Raw genomic sequence first — 20,309 nt, 5'->3', positions numbered from 1 at the left:
GGTTGGATTTTATGTTTACTAACTGTTTTCCCTGGAAGTTAGGTCACATCTATTAACTGTACCTGAGGTGCTCAGTGAATCAGCCAAACCAACTAGTTTCTAGTATTTCATTGGGCAAGAGAATATTGACAGTGAACATGGTGCCTGTGTCCAGAATCAAAATCTTTCAACACCTTGAACATCTCTAAGGGCTGGTCTACACTATGAATTTATGTCCCTAAGAGAAATAGCTATGATGAACTGACCCTTGATGTAGACAGTGCTTCCCACAGAAAGAAAAGCAAAGGTTGAGATTGTGTAGACCTTGCCTGCTGATTGTAGGGTCCCAGGCTAGAACCTGGAGTAGCAGATGGGAGTGGCATAGGATTGTTAGAGATTGAGGTAGATAGCCAATCCAGAGAGACTGTGATATCCCAGAAGCAGGTTGGAGGGGGCAACTGTATAGTGGCCTAGCCAGAGAGCTGAATCACAGAGAGTATCCTGAGCCCCAGAGCACCCCCTTCTGTTGCTCTATATAGCATGAGGAGCTGATCCACAGACCTAGCCCCCAAGGGGGTGCCCTAGGTGAGTTCACCCCAACAGGGCTCTGATTACAATACATCTCTTCTGCAATCCTTCCAGCATGAGCCATGGTGTACACACACACACCCTTGTCTGGCCTGCCCACAGGCAGTCTGCAAATGCAGATGTATTTGCATAAACACACACTTACTTGTGCATGAAGATGTGGGGGGTTTTCATAGGCAAGTTGATGTGCCAGGAAATAATAGGGCAACTAAAGAAGCTAGATAGCAATTGGCCCTAGATGTGCAATGTAGTAATCAATATTGAACTAGGTGGTTACTTTATGTGGGTAATTGAGGTGATGCAGCATACAGGAGAAAGTTAGTTCCTAATCAGAGAGGTCTAGGATACACAACTAAATGCACAATAGACACCCTTGTATTTAAAGCAGTAAAAATAGCTATGTTGCTTACATCATTATGCTTGTCAGAGTATAAGCATATCTACTCAACAGCTCTGCACTTAACTTAGGGCATGTCTACACTTAAAATGCTATAGTGGCACTGCTCCAGAGCAGACATTACCTATGCTGACAGAAGAGGTGGTAGCTAGGTATGTTTACCTTCCATGGGCTTTCATTCCCACAACATCTCTGGGTAAACCTCTTCTGCCACAGACAGGATCCTATGGCTTGCGTGGGTGGATTGATTCCTTCCTTCCTTCACCCAGAGGACATCTAGATCCTCTCTTTGCAACTGCCTTCTGTACTCAATCTCATGGCTTTATAGAAGCCCAGCCTGCTCCTGACCAGCTGGGCTTCATCTTCAATTAGTGCTTATCAGCCAAGCCTGACTCCCCCACAGCTGCAGCCTGTAGGGTTAATTGACCCCTTCCATACCACCTTCACCCTAGCTGGGCTGGTGTAAGGTTAACACCTCCTCACAAGCCCCCAGGGAAATTTGGATTGAATCAACCGGAATTTCTCATGCAGGTTCACACCAAGTGCAACTTTGGAACAGCAACTCTGCCACTTCATTAATGGGGTGCAGCTCTGCTGGTGGGTTCAGTAGAGCTCTGACCCCACTCCTGCTCCACCTCTTTCAAGTACTGTGCCCAATTCCTGCCCAGGGAAACAAGGGGAGGGGGAAATTTGGGGAACACTCCTGATTCCCTTCCCTCTTCTGTGCTCCCTTGTACAGTTATGCACAAGTGAGCCCTAAGTGCAAGGGGAGTGGGTCATTGTGTGTACAAGTTGGATGCACCCCCACGTATTGCACATGCAGTTGAAGGAGAAAGCTGAAAAATAAAGTTCCCAGTTGTTACTTTGAATATGTTACGTTACATGTTGCAAAGTAGTCTTCCTAGAAGGCACTGTAGCAGTATGATCTCTTGGACAGAAGAATGTAAGTTACCTATTATTCCTGGGGTGCTGCAGGATAGGAGTGTCAGAAAGCTCAAGAAATCAAAATGCTTTTGGATGCCAGTATGCTTCACCTCCTACTGAATAATTTGTATTGTGTGAAAGGTATAAATGGCAGTGACATTAACTGTGAGTCTGTTCCACAGGAATTGCACAGTTTTTGAATGGACTGTCACTTTGCCTAATATTCATGATGAAGAGTAAAATAGATGGCCTTCCTGCAAGTTTACTTCTGAGCTAATTTTATTGCCAGTTTATTTTCCTTCTGAACAGAAAAACCCCAAATGGATTATTTTATGTCTATCAGTAAAGCTCTTGGGTCTGGTTGTCAGAAATGCTGAACACCTGATGCTCCAATGGGAGTGAAGGGGAGATGTGGCTGCTTAGCATCTCTGGAAAACAAACCCTTTGAGTGTATTTGTTTCTATAACCAAAACGAAGACATTCTGAAACTTCTAGGCAGAATTAGGGTCTCAAAATGGAGGGGGTATTCCCTGAAGCAAGCTCTGTGGCCCTCTGTATTTTCTCTCATTGCAAGAGGAGGTTAAAGAAGCTCTAAACTCTAGCCCTGCAGTTAGGCCAGCATCACTGCATTATAGTGAAACTTGGAAAACTACTGAGTAGTTTTCAATAAAGTGCTTGGCTTGTGTGTTTTCTCTCAAATGGCCTCAGCTATTTGTGTGTCGAAGAGGCATATCAGAGCTACTGTTTGTTTGCCACATAATAGCAAACAGCTAAGGACCATAAGTCTCTTCAAGTCAGAAAATATCCACAACCACCCTAGTAGTCTGCTCAAAGATATCAGTGATTCATAAATGGATCCAATAATATGGTGGTATATAAATTACAAAATAGGTCCTCAAAAGGTGAAGCCGTTTTCTTAATATCAGTTACGGGTCAAATCCCATCTCATGCCACGCTCTGCTGTGACTGTGAAGAAGAACCCTGACAACAGTAGAAGTGTTGTTCCACTGCATGGAGGGAAGGGATCACACAAGTGAAACACGCAACAGAGTCTGGGATGGTGTGGGAGAGGAACAGATGAGGAAGGAGGACACGCACAACTACACAGATCCAGCAGCTATTCTACAGCACAGTGAAGGATTACAGCACTGTACTGGCAGCAGTATGGCTGAGACTGCACAGAATGCCTGTGGAGTAGCAGTGCTCTCACTTTGCAGCATGAGGGGAAGGATTCTATTTAGCCCTGGAAAGAGATCATCTGTGTACAACCCTGTTACTCAACTTCTTTTCCATTGGGGATGGGGGGCAGGATGTTGTCCTAAGAGTTCCAGGTTTTTTATCATCTCTCTTTAGTTTAATCTATCAATGGTTTTTATGTTCTAGTTTAAAACTGTGGAAACTAAAATACCCTTTAAAAAAATATTAACTGGGCACTATGTTAATGTAATGTAACCCTTCCCCCTCTTCACCCCTTGAGACCCAGGAGCTGAAACATTTTGAGGGATGTAATATCCCATGCCATCTGATTCCCAAAGAGAAATATTGTGTGACATTTTTATAATTCTGTATGACACAGAGGTACTTGGCTAGATAAAGGGCATGTACTATCTGTTAAACAAGAGTAATCTGTTTTTTATTTCAGGTTGATACTCATATCCATGCTGCTGCCTGTATGAATCAGAAACATTTGCTGAAGTTCATTAAGCGCACTTACAAAACAGAGTCAAATCGGATTGTGGCAGAGAAAGAAGGCAAGAAGATGACTTTAAAGCAAGTGTTTGAGAGCCTTCACATGGATCCTTATGACCTCACTGTAGACTCTTTAGATGTCCATGCTGTAAGTCTATTCCCTCTACAAATAAAATAGAAAAAAATCAGCTCTCTATTAGTGCAAACTGCTTGGGGAGAAGGGAAAGGATGGGAAAGAGTTTTTTGCTGCATCCATTGAATGATATTTAAAAAAAAATACACCCCAAAAAAACAGTGCTTAAATTATTTGTCACTATGTTGTAAACAAGGATTTACTTAGGTTGTTTCTTTCCTAACAGTTTTGTGGCTAGAAAACAATCTTAGTAGAAAACAAATATATTAATTTGATTTATAACACGGTTAGGTATTTCCTAACCACTAGTATTTGGATATGTATACTGAGATGTTTTTTTCCTCCAGGGTCGCCAAACATTTCATCGGTTTGATAAATTTAACTCCAAGTACAATCCAGTTGGTGCCAGTGAGCTAAGGGACTTGTACCTGAAAACTGAGAACTACCTTGGTGGTGAATACTTTGCTCGTATGGTCAAGGTAAATAAAATTTGTACCAGGGATATCATTTCAGAAAAATTCTGGAGAAGAGAGAGGAAATTGTGTAAGCATATAGAAACATAAAAGGTGATTACATATCCTGCAAAGTCTGTGTGTGTGTGGTGTGTGTGAGAGGGAGAAAGACATAATAGAGTATATATACCTATGAAAAGTTGGGAGGGATGGGGATTGCCTACCTTGCTCCATAAGGGATGCCCCTTATTTGTATCTCTCCAGCTGTAATGGCACAGTATTTTGTAGAAGTAATTTACAGTATGTACAATGGTTTGGATATTCCCAAAGGCTTCAGGCTGCTGTACCAAGTTACCAGTCTGAGACCTCTGCCGAGCCAATTACTGCCTGCATAACTGCACATCCTGTATAATTGTACATGCTCTAACTTGCAGGGGAGCTTTAGCTTTCCTAAGCCTCCTCAATCTTGTGCAGTTACAAATTAATGGGAAGCAGCCAGCGATAGAACATTGTGGTTCAGGACATGATAGGGAGCCCTCAGCACTAGAAATTAAAGACTGAGGAGCTGGGAATGGTATACATACACAACTGCTGCAAAAGTCCTCTTGCAACAAAAATGTGTGGAGGAGAGGCCTCCTGCATATGCATTACTCAGTTTCTTTCCACACCTACACAGGTGTTTCACTAAAGCTAATAGCGTAACTTTTTCAGGAGGCAATTTACATACATATTCTGGGCCTGTTTCTCCATTGTCTTGCACACTGTGTAGTCATTTACAACAGTGTAAAGGGGGTTCAAAATGCTATCATTGTAGGATATTGTGGTATAAGTGACTCCACAAGGCAGAGGGAAGGCCCTCCGAAGCCAAAGATTGCATTTAAATCCACAGTGTTTTAAAGATTTCAAAGTTAGCCACTAAATGACATTCCTTCCTGCATGCTAAATGGGATAGTTTAGCAGGAATGACAAGAGATTCCTTTTACGTTTAACAGTTGCCAGACTCAGATCGGCTGCATTCCATTGTAGAGCAGGTCTGAGAAAAAAAGTGTGGTAGACAAAAACAACACTAACTATGCATGGTACGTTGTGTCCTTAAATAAGCAAACATTAATGAGTTGTTCTCCAATAGGAAGTAGCTCGTGAGCTAGAAGAAAATAAATACCAGTATATGGAACCTCGGTTATCCATTTATGGGCGGTCTCCAGATGAATGGAAGAATTTGGCAATATGGTTCATTGAACACAAGGTTTATTCACCCAACATACGCTGGATAATTCAGGTTCCCAGAATTTAGTAAGTAAGCAGGAGCTATTGGTAATGAGAACAGATTAAAATCTTGCAAAAGGATGCATTTTCTCTTCTGCTATCCCCTTAGCGTTACCAGCTGTTGTCAGATGCTCCCGGTGTGGTGCTCTGCTCTGTTCAATGTTGATATCAATCGGCTGTGTGCACGTGCTCCCTCTGTGTGCTGTCCCAGCTCTGCGCAGATAGCTGACACAGCAGACCCCGAGAGAACCCCCAATGTCCACAGACTCTAGTAAGGTATGAAGGCACTTTGGCCAGGTTTATTGTCAAACAAAGCACAATGATAGTTCCCTCTAGACTTTACTCTACAGGACATACTACGAATATGCGCCCCCTGGCAATGGACTCAGCTCAGTCAGTGGTGACACTTTCCACTACCCCCTAGGCTGGACAAAGACATCCACTCAGGGATGCATTCTTATACAGAGGTACAAACAAGTTACACATCACTCCTGACGTATTGAGGTGCAACTCCTCTATGTAGTAAGGTGTCGCCTCTCACCTTGTACATGTTGGTTCGAACAAAACAACTCTATCCATCATATTACCCTTTTGGCCCTGTCATTGGGATGGGTCAGCTTGTTCCTTGTTATCTGTGTGGAGTGTACAGGTATGCAAATGTTCTGATATCTGGTGTCCAGTACCTTTTAGGTATGTCTCTTTTTGCAGTATCAGCAAAAAGCCCTTTCCTTGCTAGCATCTGTGAGCAGGGCCTGCCTCTGGCTCACAGCTTAACTTTGCTTTAAGTCTTGACCAATACTGTAGTTCAGGCCTCAAGCCTCATACTGGGCCTTCGATAAGGGTTTATGTTTCAGGGCCTCATCTTACTACACCAGCTGTCCTGTACTTCTTTCTTTCTTTCTTTCTTTCTTTCAAATAAAAATGTCAGGGAATTTTCCTTGTGGCTAATTGCATGGCTGCTTCAATCTGCAGGCTTCCTTTGTGGGACTAAAATTTATTCTTCTTCAAGCTTTTCAAAACTAGTGACTTCCTCCAAAAATATTTACAAACATCTAACTCAAATGACTTTTTTTTTTAATGTTGAAAACATATTTTATCAAAAGCAGGTCAAAATATCACTTACAGTTTTGATTACTGAAACAGTGAGAATCTGATTCCAGAAATGGTGCATAAGGAGGGGGAAATGCTTTGCAAACTTTGTCAGAGGGTTTTCTACAAGATCATGGTACTTCAACCAAAACAAATTATAAATTACAAAATTAAATCAATATCAGTTTTCACCCAATCATTTAGCATCCTTGGGGACTACTATACTAAGCAATGTATGCTGTAACTTATGAGTTTTGCCATAGATTGTCATAGTAGATGGTGTCTGAATTGCATGTTTTGAATTTAGGCATCTGGAAAATTAGTATGAGTTGTCAGCATAGCACAGCTACCCCTGGGCATATTGGTTCTTCTCTTTTAACTTTCCCGCACAACATTATAAATCAGAGGATGACCATTGCAATAGTCATGCAGACTGGGACTATCAAAAGAGAAACTTCAGTATTACAAAGTGACAGAACATTTTACTTTCCTTTACAATAGCTTCATTTGGAAAACCGAATCACACAATTACCTCTCCTTTCCACTTTCAGTGCCTGGATTCCTTTAAGGAAATGGGTTACTTATTCTCACGATTGATACATTTCTCAGGATGGATACATGGCGCTAACATTTATTATTATTAAAACAATGAGTCTGATGGCACCTTAGAGACTAACAGATTTATTTGGGCATAAGATTTCGTGGGTAAAAAACCCACTTCCTCAGATGCATGGGGTGAAAATTACAGATACAGGCACAGATATAGACTCATAGACTCATAGACTCTAGGACTGGAAGGGACCTCGAGAGGTCATCGAGTGCAGTCCCCTGCCCTCATGGCAGGACCAAATACTGTCTAGACCATCCCTGATAGACATTTATCTAACCTACTCTTAAATATCTCCAGCGATGGAGATTCCACAACTTCCCTAGGCAATCTATTCCAGTGTTTAACTACCCTGACAGTTAGGAACTTTTTCCTAATGTCCAACCTAAATCTCCCTTGCTGCAGTTTAAGTCCATTGCTTCTTGTTCTACCATTGGAGGCCAAGGTGAACAAGTTTTCTCCCTCCTCCTGATGACACCCTTTTAGATACCTGAAAACTGCTATCAGGTCCCCTCTCAGTCTTCTCTTTTCCAAACTAAACAAACCCAATTCCTTCAGCCTTCCTTCATAGGTCATGTTCTCAAGACCTTTAATCATTCTTGTTGCTCTTCTCTGGACCCTCTCCAATTTCTCCACATCTTTCTTGAAATGCGGTGCCCAGAACTGGACACAATACTCCAGTTGAGGCCTAACCAGCGCAGAGTAAAGCGGAAGAATGACTTCTCGTGTCTTGTTTACAACACACCTGTTAATGCATCCCAGAATCATGTTTGCTTTTTTTGCAACAGTATCACACTGTTCACTCATATTAAGCTTGTGGTCCACTATGACCCCTAGATCTCTTTCTGCCATACTCCTTCCTAGACAGTCTCTTCCCATTCTGTATGTGTGAAACTGATTGTTCCTTCCTAAGTGGAGCACTTTGCATTTATCTTTATTGAACTTCATCCTGTTTACCTCAGACCATTTCTCCAATTTGTCCAGATCATTTTGAATTTTGACCCTGTCCTCCAGAGCAGTTGCAATCCCTCCCAGTTTGGTATCGTCTGCAAACTTAATAAGCGTACTTTCTATGCCAACATCTAAATCGTTGATGAAGATATTGAACAAAACCGGTCCCAAAACAGACCCCTGCGGAACCCCACTTGTTATACCTTTCCAGCAGGATTGGGAGCCATTAACAACTACTCTCTGAGTACTGTATATTTATGCCTGCATCTGTAATTTTCACGCCATACATCTGAAGAAGTGGGTTTTTTACCCATGAAAGCTTATGTCCAAATAAATCTGTTAGTCTCTAAGGTGCCACCAGACTCCTTGTTGTTTTTGTGGATACAGATGAGCATGGCTACCCCTCTGATATTTATTATTATTATTACTGACACTTGTATTTATTATTTCTATTGCAGTAGCATCTAGGACCCAATTGTGTTAGTGCTGTACAGACACAGAACAAAGGAAGAAAAAAAAAGGACAGCCTTGGTCCCAAAATATATATTTGTGTAGCACCAACCATGTGATAAATGCTTTGGATTTCTGAATCCAGACAGAATATGACCCTAAAATGTTTTCTGAGAATGTCAGGGAGGAAAAAGGTTGGCTGACAAATTAAAAGTAGTTACAGTTGTATATCTGCTTCTTTCAGTGACATATTTAGGTCAAAAAATCTTCTGGCTAATTTTGGGAAAATGTTAGAGAACATCTTCTTACCTCTGTTTGAGGCAACCATCAATCCCACAAATCACAGGGAGCTACACCTCTTCCTCAAATATGTAAGTATGTATGGCTCTCCTGTGCCTTACTCCAAATGGATCCTCTCTTCACAATTAGATTTTTAGTTTCTCTATCAGGGGAGATGATGAAAGCCCCTGACATTATTAATAAAAACCCTCCTGTGAAGATAGCAGTTAATATTTTTTAAACACTCATATGCCTCAGTATAAATATGGGTAAGAATGTGTTGACAAGCAACCACCATTTATTTAATCTGGAAGCAGCACAGGGCTCCTTCTAATAGTCCTGTCTGTAGAAGAGAGTAGTGAATCTACATTCATGCTAGTGCAGAGAGCAAGAACAAGCTCTGGTAAGCACCACAAAAGTCCCTTTTGCTGGCTGCCTGCAGAATAAAAAGTCATTTGAAAAAACTCAGTTCCTTAAACTATAAAGACTTCCATAGCGGTCATTCAACAATCAAAGAAAAATACTAATTGTGCTTCTTAATATATGTCCATATCACCTCATGCTCTTAATTTGTCCTGCCAGTTGCCTTCATGTTGAGAAAGGACTACTAAATCGATGATTGAGCTTTAATAAAGTATGCACAAAATGTTAATACTAATTTGGATTATGTAAAGCTACATAGTTACATTAGTTTAATTTTGAAAGCTGCAGCTGATCAGTTCCAAAATTTCCAGCAAATGTTCTAGCCATGGAGTAGAACTGCTGCTTCAGTTCCTATGACACACATCACAAAAGAACTGCCTTCTGCATCCCGTGCATCTTGGAACGATGCTCTAGAATAGCAGAGTGGCAGGATTACTGACTGAAGGAGGGCAAGTACTTACAGGTGGAGGTGGATATTTTAATATTCTAATAAAACTAGAATTGATAGTTCTGAAACTTGCTTATTAAAAAAAAAGGTTTCTATCAATCCCTTTTCATAGGTGACTGGCTTTGACAGTGTTGATGATGAGTCCAAACATACCGACCACATGTTCTCTAACAGAAGTCCTAACCCTGAGATCTGGACCAGTGAAAAGAATCCTCCATATAGTTATTATTTGTATTACATGTATGCCAACATCATGGTGCTCAACAACCTTAGAAAGTAAGTAGTAATTTTCCTCCATACCATTCTGTGTTGATCTTTGGTGGAAAAATGGGGTAGAGAGGATTACAGTAATCATCTTGGACCTAGTCTAAATTTATGCCCAGTTTTGATTTTGTTATTTTAAAACTCAGAACATTTTTAGGTACAGTTTTGAAGTCAAATATACTATTTGGGATTGTGTCTAGGATTGTTAGGTGACAGATAAATACTATAACTTAAATTATGGCACTCACACTTACCTCCACCAACAAAAAACAAAAGTATTTGTTTCAACCGAAAATATCCTTAAAACACAGTTGGCCCTCTGTGGCTTACCTTGCCTTTATTCAGGGTGTATTTCTGAGTTTAGGGTGCTTCAAATAGCTCATCTGTGGAGCAGTACCACAAGTTTGTCAGTTCTTTCTTGTTCTATAGTATGGTTCTCTACATATTTTCCACTCTACCTGTATTGTAAATTTTTACCACCAAATATTTCAGAGATACTATATTGTATTAAAATAAAAACATTGAAATCTTGACTCAACAACAGCTCTTTATCAAAGATACAGGAAATCCTAATTGTTGAATAATATGTAGCCAATTGATTAAATATTCTTATTGAACCACAAGCGTAGTAATAGGTCAACCACTTCTTATCTTATTAACCCTGGAATAAGGGAGAATCCTTTCTACATAGCTGGTCCAGATGTTGATCACACTGAGGATTGTGCAGCTTCTTTGCAAGTTCAGTCAATTTTTGGTCTTGTGACCCTGAATGAGGAGGAGAGAGGAGTTCAGTGAGATCTGCTTAGCACTCTACTGGAAAAACTCTGGAGTCCCATACAGTTACCTCAGTTTTGTATACCCTGATTTCAGGGCTCTTCGGAAAGGGCCACCCTTTGATTTCTGTTGGTCAGTTGTTCTGGGTCTCAGCTGTCTCCGTTTCTCTGATGCTTCCATTGATATGCAGTAGATGGCATCAGTGTATAACAAATTTCTTTAATGCTTCCTTCAGTCAGATGGTTTAATTCATTTAATAGATTGTATTTCATTATTTGTCCTGACTATTCATTGGGATCCCCCTCTTTAAGCAATTTCTCTTAATATTCTAAAATTAGACCTGGGCTGGATATCTTTCAACATTCCTTTTTCCTTCTAGTGCCATACAATTCTTACCACTTCTAGGGTGCAACCACCATTTTCAAAGAAACGAAATAAAATCCCTTACAATCTTTAAATCTATAAAACATCAGCCATACATTCTTTGATTATATCTAGGGCTGTCAAATGATAAAAATGCGATCAATTAATAGCAAGATTAAAAAATGGTTGCAATTAATCAAAGTTTTAATCACACAGTTAAACAATAATAGAATACACATTTAAATTTTATAAATGTTTTAGGATTTTTTTCTACATTTTCAAATATATTGATTTCAATTGCAACACAGAATACAAAGTTTACAGTGCTTACTTTATATTTATTTTATATTACAAATATTTGCACTGTAACCCCCCCCAAAGAAATAGTATTTTTCAATTCACCTTATACAAGCGCTGTAGTGCAATCTCTTTATCATGAAAGTGCAGCTTACAAATGTAGAATTTTTTTTTACATAAGTGCACTCAAAAAGTAAAGCTTTGGAGCCTACAAGTCCTATTTTTTGTTCAGCCAATTGCTAAGACAAACACTTTGTTAATCCAGTCTCAGCAGGCTCAGTGCTTTTGAAGCAAACATTGCTACCCCATTGCAAAACCATTTCATATTTTTAAGTAACCTGATAGCATATGCAAAGTCAACAAAGATGAAATACACCCTCAACTGATTCTATAAGTATGACTTGTAATTAAGATTACATCCCAGAACCTCTTTATACTCAGCCAATCCAAAAATGTATGCTTTTAATTTCAGTTTGTGCAGGGTTTGTTATGGTTTGTGGAAGAAATGGTACCAGGTTAAGACACAAAAAATTGTAATTTAAGCACATCTGAGTCTAGTGAAGTAAATAATTACTCTTAGATCTGTTTTCCCATTGATGTGTATAGTTATTTTTATGGATATTTTTCAATTGATATTAATGGGATTTACATTCAAAATGCATGAAAAGACACCAGTTATTCTTGGGGTAGGACTTATTTTTAATTTCTGCAGGGAAAGAGGCATGAGTACCTTCCTATTTCGCCCTCATTGTGGAGAAGCTGGGTCCATCACTCATCTGGTGTCAGCCTTTCTGACATCTGACAACATTTCTCATGGATTACTCCTGAAGAAGGTATTGCTTTTGTTGTTCATTTATCATAGTCTTAGTTTATTGAAAAAACTCAAACTCAGTGGGGGCCAGGCTTTCATCCATTAAGAAAATCTTTGTGAAAATAATTGGCCACCGGGTGGCAGATTTGTATCAACTCAGTAGTCATTCTGGTAAAAATACATGCTCCTTTATAAATGGTGATTTACTTAGGAAGACTCAAATAAGAATCGCTCCATAGTTCATGTGTAAATTCTTTGAATTAAAAATTAATCTCTTATGATTATTCTAAGATTAGGAAGAATTGCTTTCATCTCCCCACAAAATGGTTCCCTAAGGCTGGTTGAAAATTTTTGATTGAAATGGATTTTTGATGGAAAATTGGGTTTTTGACAAAACACATTTTTTTATGCAAAGCATAAGCTTTCCATGGATATTTCAATTTTTTGTTGAAAAAAACCAAGTTGATTTCAAGTTGGAACCACCACTCTAATGCTTCATGGAAGTTGTGGTTTGGGTGCCGCAGGCCCTGCAGTCTGTTTTGAGATAAGTTCCCAAGCCAAGCCACATCTCCCATGATGGCAGCCAGAGATTTTGGTGATGCCGTGCAATGGTTCAGCAAGATAGGAGCCATGGTGCAGCCTGGGAGATATAGTCTAGCCAGGGAACCTGGTCCATCTTGAAGAATGAAGGAATGAGGCACCATGGTGCAATATTTGAATCAAAATTTTTGATTTTGGCCAAAAATTCTAGAATTTTTGCTGAAATATTAACATTTTGGCATTGTGCCCCTCCCCTAGTCTAGTCCTCCTGTAATTTGGCATCTGAAACAAGTTATTTAAAAAATTCAGAACATAATTGAAGTCAGTGGGAACTGCTAGTACCTAAGTCCTGTGAAAATCAATCCACTAACTTAGATGCCTAAATATGGGTATAGATTTGGGTGTCTAATGTTAGGTACCCAAAACTGAAAATTTTGACCTGAAGTCATATCACTATTAAGTCTCTATTAAGACTGATAGTCCTAAAATTAAACCCAGGCAGTGTGCCATAGTTTGTACATACTCACTACATTATGCTGTTCTTCTCTTTAGCCTGTCAGCTCTAGTCTTGTACAACCAAGAATGGAATAAACCTGGCAGAGCTGATAAGTGTGGTGCAGGCTCGTGTCATGTACACTAGTTAGATTACAAGCCAAAAATAGTCATGAATACAGATGAGAATGAATCCCCTAGAGTCTGAATACATTACATGTGCACCCATATTTATACCCTCAGATAAATGAAAGCTCCTTACTTCGGTTCTTTAACACACACCCCCACTACCACCACCAAACTGATCTATTCTGTGGAGTGTTTTGGATATAACTAGTGTTCTCTAGTCTAATGTACTTGTGGGGCATCTGTATTTAAGTTCTTTTTGGTAGGGGCTCTGTTAGTATGGAACAGAGCTCTCCAACAGAATCATGTACAATCACTGGGCTTTGTAAATACTTAATAATTGTGTTTTAATGAGAATACTGTCTCAGTGCATCCAACATGTAGAATATTTGTTGCTTTTAAAAAAAGGAAAATAATGGCATTTAAAGTTGCATTTAGAAAATATTGAAAAAAATCTGTGCAAAAAGTCAGTTCAGTGAAGACTTCAGTTTTTCTGGTCATAGTCCTTCCACAATCATATTCAATTAGGCTGTTTCCATTTCCTCTGATTGAAAACCTCCTTTCCTGTTATCTCACAGGGCCATTAAATAATGAATATCTGTATTGTTTTTGTACAGAGTCCAGTTCTTCAATATCTTTATTATCTTGCACAAATTCCCATTGCCATGTCTCCACTTAGCAACAATAGCCTATTCCTTGAGTATTCAAAAAATCCACTGCGGGAATTTCTACATAAGGGACTTCACATTTCTCTCTCTACAGATGATCCTATGCAATTCCATTATACAAAGGTAAGCACAATGAAAATTTTTGTCTTTAAGGTGAATTTGTTAACAGTGCCAAAGTGGCCTGAAACACTTTATTTCTCATGGCATAGTATTTGACACCTCATGTCCTTACACACCTCTCAGTCAATGTCCCCCCTCATTCCTACTCTTCTGAAAACTGTTAGATTTCATGGGGAAATGACTAATTGCCAAATTACATTTTTTTTGTAATCCTGCCTCTTCCAGCCACTGGCTCCTCAAGTACAGAGGAAGCTCAAGAGGATGGAGAGCTCCCATGTTAGTGTTTTGATAAGCAATGATTTAGAGGTGGGGTGGCAGGGAAGATCTGTTTCCTTTTAATGAATGTGGTTGAAGCTTACTGAAAAAAATGTCATTTGAGATCTCTGAAGATAAACTACAAATTGTTCATTCGATGTACTGGGCTTGATGCTCTCCTGCTCCAAGTTCCACTCAGTGTAGCAGAGGAGAGAGTGCCTGGAAACTAGTTACAGTTCCCTGATTCTGTGGGCTGGTCTATGCTGACCTCAACCCCAGTGTGAATTGGAGCAGCCTATGGGCAGCTCTAACTTTTGCCATCTGAGGATCAGCAGTGCTCTAGTCTGCTTCACTCTGCCCTGTCCCTGCCCGTCTGCAATCTGCCTACAATAGGGAGCAGTTTGCGCAGGAGCTTGCTGCACAAACTTTGCACCAGTTGAGAGCTACCCACTGTTGGAGGAATTCTCAGGTGGCAAGTATCTGCCTCGTTGCATTCAAAAGTGTCATATCAGAAGAGAGAAACTTTCAGGGTGTATTCATTAAGCATTTAGACTGAAATTCGCAAAGCATCCTAAGGGATTTGGGTGCCAATTCCTATGAATTTGAATTAATCAATCTTCCTCAGGCATCTTGAAATAAACAAAACATTCAGTCTCCAGTAATTAAGATTAAAGCCTAAAAACTTGAAAATTGTGTCCATCTAACAAAATTGTTTAATAATTGGAAATGATTACATATCAAACACAATTACTAAATAGGGTATAGTCTAACAAATCATATTTTTGATGGTACAGGAAGCACTTATGGAGGAATATGCCATAGCAGCTCAAGTGTGGAAACTGAGCACGTGTGACTCGTGTGAACTAGCAAGAAACAGCGTACTACAAAGTGGATTATCACATAAGGTAAATTTGGTTTGTTGCAAGACACACGTTGTCATTGCTTGGACTTTTTGTGAATATAAAGGTATGCAAGGATTAAATGAATTTTTTTTGGACTATGAAATGACTGGTGTGTGTGAAATACCCATCACCATAGGTAACCAGATATATGATGACCATGGAGCAATCTTATTAGACTGGACATTGAGCTTGGTGGAATGTTGAGCCTAATAACTATTTTCTGTTCCATTGACAAAAGCAATAAATAGCAAGTCACTTACGGAACTGGTGATTAATTATCTCCAGCCAGATGCAGACAATAGTTATTCGTATTATCTGAAGGGCAAAGGACATAGCTTTAATTCTCCCCACCTTGAGGCATGAGTTCAGATACTATTTACTTGCTTTTTGCTATGCAGTCATTACCCCACAAAAGTATTAAACTGTCAGCTTACCAGCCTTGTTTTGAGATTCTCAAAGCAAACAAAGACACTGTGTCCATACATATATTCAGTCATTCCCTTTTCTTCTTTGAACCTTTCTTTTTACTGTTGCCTATCCTAATGTGAATGAAGTAGTTGATTCAGGTGGGGATTGTCTCTGTAAATCAAGACTGGATTCCTCTCTCGAAGACTTACTTTAATCAACAAAAGTTACTGGGGTCAATTGCAGGGGTAAGTGGGTGAAATTCTATGTCCTTTGTTTTATATAGGAAGTCAGACTAGATGATATAATAGTCCCTTCAAGCCTTAAATCTATGAATTTCTCTCCATAAAAGCTATTTTAGAGAAGCTACTTCATCTTTTCTAAGTAGGTATCTCTATCTCTTTGGACCATCCCTTTAAGAAGCTGGCACAGGAATGTCTCTGTGGTGCATATTCCACTGCCATTCTGGCTTGCATCCTCTGGTGGTCTGATGGGACCACTGTCATCCATTTTCCCCCAAGAAATAAAGAAATGGCAACTTGCCAAGGATATCTAAATCTCTCTCCTTAAACTCCTGAGGTGGTAAGTTCCTGATGCAAAGCCCAACAAAACCAGTGGGTCTTCCCATTAACTTCAGTGGGTTTTGGGTCAGGCTGTAACAGAGCAGCTTTACTATCACAACTAATAGAAGAAAGAAATACACACATGAGCATGTCATGTGTTCTGCTCCGATAGAAAGCTATTGTGAAAACCAGCTCATAAGACTGAAGAACTCTGCTGAGGCTAATAGCATTAACTTTTAAAAGGATTCTAACGTTAAGTAAAAGGTAATTCAGGAGAAATGGAAAAAACAGCTAGGAAAAAAGCATATCTTGGTTGAACCAACCAGCACTGAACTGCATTGGCAAAGCAACATAATACAAGCAAGCTACCTACATAAAAAGAAGGTGAATGGCTAAACATCATAAATTACATGTACAGCTCATTGTGGTTTCTTTTCACTTATCTTCAGTGCCACTCGCTTAAAAAGATGCTTTTACTTGCAGTAAAAAAAAAAAATCAAAGTAATTTAAGACTGACTTTTCCATAATGCTTTAAACTTTATTTTGTTCACAGGAAAAACAAAAATTCTTAGGGGTAAATTATTATAAAGAAGGGCCTGAAGGAAATGATATTCGAAAGACAAATGTGGCACAGATCCGAATGGCTTTCAGGTATGAGACACTATGTAATGAGCTCAGCTTCCTGTCTGACGCAATGAAATCAGAAGAGATTACAGCTCTATCTAAGGAGTCACACCACCAAGAAACAAGCCTGTCTTCCACCTGACCACATGCATTTACCATCTTCTTTTTAATAATGAATCTTCTGTGATTGACAGCTGCCTAGATACAACTGTTTGAATAATATGGAGAAAAGTATCTATGAGAGACAGAGTTAAAGAGTGTGCAAAATTATTTTCTGTTGCATTACATTCTTTAATGTAATAGTTTGTACATATATTAGGTTATGTAAGACTGCAGTAAACACGTCAGCTCAGAACTGCATCATTTATGCTGCATACTGCATTTTAACTGTGCTTTGCATTGTAGTTTTGAAACCAATCATAATATTAATAATGCTTGCATCTGTGATCTATAGTATTTTCCTGCAAACACAAGATGCATGACGACAGCAGATGCTGCTAGTACACATGCACCTGTTTTTTGTCACGACAGTTGTCAGTGGCAGTCATACCAAACAGCGTTTTTAAATTTAGCCCTTGGTTAATTAGCAGATTATATGATGCACAATTTAGTAGAGCTCACTTTCATTATGGAAAATATTTGGAGACACTTTCCAACCTTTACATTGAGTATTCAGCAATGATCTTAGAAACAAGATGTTACCAGATAATTATTGCATATCTTTTTCATCATTATGAATTGGTTAAAACAGTTCCATCAGGTCATTCTTATTACCCAGTATTTGGGTGGTGAGTGTGAAAAATAGATGCTAATATCTTTTTGCTAATGAAAACAGAAAATTGTGTGAAAATGACTACTGTACATGTAAACATATAATAAAATGACTTTTCAAAAGTTTTAGCTTCAGTATGAAAGCGCAGCTGTGAAAATGGAGAATGGATTTTGATTACATTATAACCAGAGAGAGGTGGACATGCTCAGACTAAATTATTTGGAAATTCATGTGAACAACTCTGGTCAAGTGTAAAGCAGAAACAATTGACCTGAACAAAGAAAATGTGCCTGTCCGTTACTGGTAGAATTTAAGTCTCATCTCTGACCACCTTCCACATTTTTGTTAATATTATTTTAGTCGGTTACAGTGGGCGATAGTAACGCCATCTGTGTACATTTATATAGAAATTATCCCACTTTGAGATATGCAGTTTTTTATTATATGCTAACAACTTTATTTATGAAAGAGGTGGATTAGAAAAATGTAATTACTGTAATATTTGAGATTCCTCTTCTTTTCTGCTTGGTCTTCTTTATGGCATAGCACTGATAGTCAAACTGAGATGATTAAACATACCAGTAGCACCTCATTCACTGTGAAAATTGTATGTGGTTTCATACAAAAAAAAATAATTTTTTTTAATTGAAAATTTGAGGTTCCCCATCTATGGTGAGATCTTGCACACCTGAAATTCCTATTGAAGGCTATATTATTAAGATAACGTATGTTTGAACGTATGTTAAGAAAATTGCACAAAGGCTGTGCTCCAACATTCCCAGCACCCTCATTCACTTTGTTAGGACTTTGGAGCATCCAAGCTTTTGGGTGCAATGTTTAGTCTGAACAAAGGGTTAGAACTGTATATTTTTGCACTGTCAGCAGCACAATTTTACATAATTTTAATTGTTTCTCGCTCTTAAAGATTGCTCTTATCGCTGTCTTCTGTCTAAGTCATTTAACTTACCTTTTATAATTAGTCAAAGCTGTTAATGGCCAATACCTTGTCAGCTCCTCTGATGCTGAATCTCTCAGCGAGATTCCAATCTATAGCACCAAGATGAGACTCTTAATAAAAATGGATTTCAGTGGATCATTTGGCTTGCTTCTTATTATTGGACAGTAATAACACATTGACTAACTGCTATTGCAAGGGACAACCAATTTTGCTTCCAGAGTCTGCATAGGTTCTACTGTAAATTACTGACAAATTGAGTTAATACAAAATGTTATGTCACAAATCACACCCACATCCTTTCAAGCTTCCACTAATGTTCTTTGTCTCTCTCTTATTTAAGTGGCAGGAGGCCCTTCATTCTCTGGTTCTGTTCTGAAACGGTGCTTTTTCTGCAGGGACTGACTTGTATTTGATCATAAATGAAACTTTAGTTCCTCACAAGAACCTCCTTCCCATTTTAGAATCACAGAACTGTAGGAGTGGAAGGGACCTCACAAAGTAATCTATTCCATGCCCCCCAACCCAAGACAGGACTAAACAGATCTTGCCCATCCCTGAAAGATGTTTGTCTAACCTGTTCTTAATAAGATCAGATGATGAGGATTCCACAGTCACCTTAGGTAGCCTGTTCCAGTACTTACCTTGTAGGTAGAAAGTTCTTCCTAATATGTAACCTGAATCTGACTTGCTTCAAAGGACCCTTTTAGTATATACCTGGTATGAGACAGCAGAAGTTGATACAAGCCACGCATCTGCATTACTATGTCCTTTATCTTTCCTTTCCATTGCACTCATACGTTAGTGGGGCAGGTCTTGCCTGGTTGCATCATCTCCAGTATAACAGTATAACAATGAGCTCTTTAGACTAGCAGAGAAAGGTATAACACAGTCCAATGGCTGGAAGTTGAAGCTAGACAAATTCAAATGGGAAATAAGGCATACTTTTTAAACAGTGAGAGTAAGTAACCATTGGAACAATTTCCCAAGATGCAGGGAGAGTGCGTAAAATATCAATGCAGAACACTTTTCTGGGTATCCCTTGATTGTTTTCAAGAATACTGTTGTTCCATTATTTTTATTGGTGCTACGAATAAACCATATTTATTATTTTCATCTGAAATTCCCTTGTCAATGCACCAAATCCTTTTATCATCTTACAAATGCTATTTATAATAAAATCATTAAATGAAGTAATTGTTTTTTACCAACTGGCTGATAAATCTCAAGAGTTCATAGAATTGTAGACATGTAGGGCTGGAAGGGACATCAAGAGGCCATAAAAGCCAGTCCCCTACACTGAGAAAGAACCAAGTGAACCTAGACAATCCCCTGACAGGTATTTGTCCTGCCTATTCTGAAAAATCTTTAGCGATAGGGATTTCATAACCGACCTTGTAGGCTTATTCTAGTATTTAACTACCCTTCTAATTAGAAAGGTTTTCCTAATATCGAATTGAAAGCTCCCTTGCTGCAGATTAAGCCCATTACTTCTTGTCCAATCTTCAGTGGACACGGAGAACAATGGATCACTCTATCCTCTTTGTAACAGCCCTCAGCATATTTAAAGACTGTTATCAGGTCCCCTCTCAGTCTTGCCTCAGGATTAAACATGCCCATTTTTTTAACCTTTTATAATAGCTAGGGTTACTAAACGTTTTATGACTTTTGTTGCTCTCTTCTGGACCCTCTTCTCAATTTGT

At 39.0% G+C, this 20,309-nt stretch overlaps 1 protein-coding gene across 4 annotated transcripts in view; it reads left to right on the top strand.

The window, feature by feature from the left end:
- The window catches only part of AMPD3 (adenosine monophosphate deaminase 3), a 48,515-nt gene extending 29,771 nt beyond the window's left edge, over positions 1 to 18,744 (top strand). For all 4 annotated transcript variants that reach the window (XM_030560377.1, XM_030560378.1, XM_030560379.1 and 1 more), the window contains exons 7-15: positions 3,531 to 3,725; positions 4,058 to 4,189; positions 5,292 to 5,455; positions 8,770 to 8,896; positions 9,788 to 9,951; positions 12,086 to 12,206; positions 13,960 to 14,133; positions 15,180 to 15,290; positions 16,809 to 18,744. In XM_030560377.1, the coding sequence (XP_030416237.1) occupies positions 3,531 to 3,725; positions 4,058 to 4,189; positions 5,292 to 5,455; positions 8,770 to 8,896; positions 9,788 to 9,951; positions 12,086 to 12,206; positions 13,960 to 14,133; positions 15,180 to 15,290; positions 16,809 to 17,021 (1,401 nt within the window). In that variant the 3' untranslated portion in view covers positions 17,022 to 18,744. The remainder of the gene's footprint in view (positions 1 to 3,530; positions 3,726 to 4,057; positions 4,190 to 5,291; positions 5,456 to 8,769; positions 8,897 to 9,787; positions 9,952 to 12,085; positions 12,207 to 13,959; positions 14,134 to 15,179; positions 15,291 to 16,808) is intronic.
- The last annotated feature ends 1,565 nt before the right edge of the window (positions 18,745 to 20,309 follow it).

This window comes from Gopherus evgoodei, chromosome 4 (assembly GCF_007399415.2).
Source record: "Gopherus evgoodei ecotype Sinaloan lineage chromosome 4, rGopEvg1_v1.p, whole genome shotgun sequence".
NCBI classification, from domain to species: Eukaryota; Metazoa; Chordata; order Testudines; family Testudinidae; genus Gopherus; species Gopherus evgoodei.
Note: the sequence above shows the minus strand (reverse complement) of the source record. Positions and strands in the feature narration are given on the sequence as shown.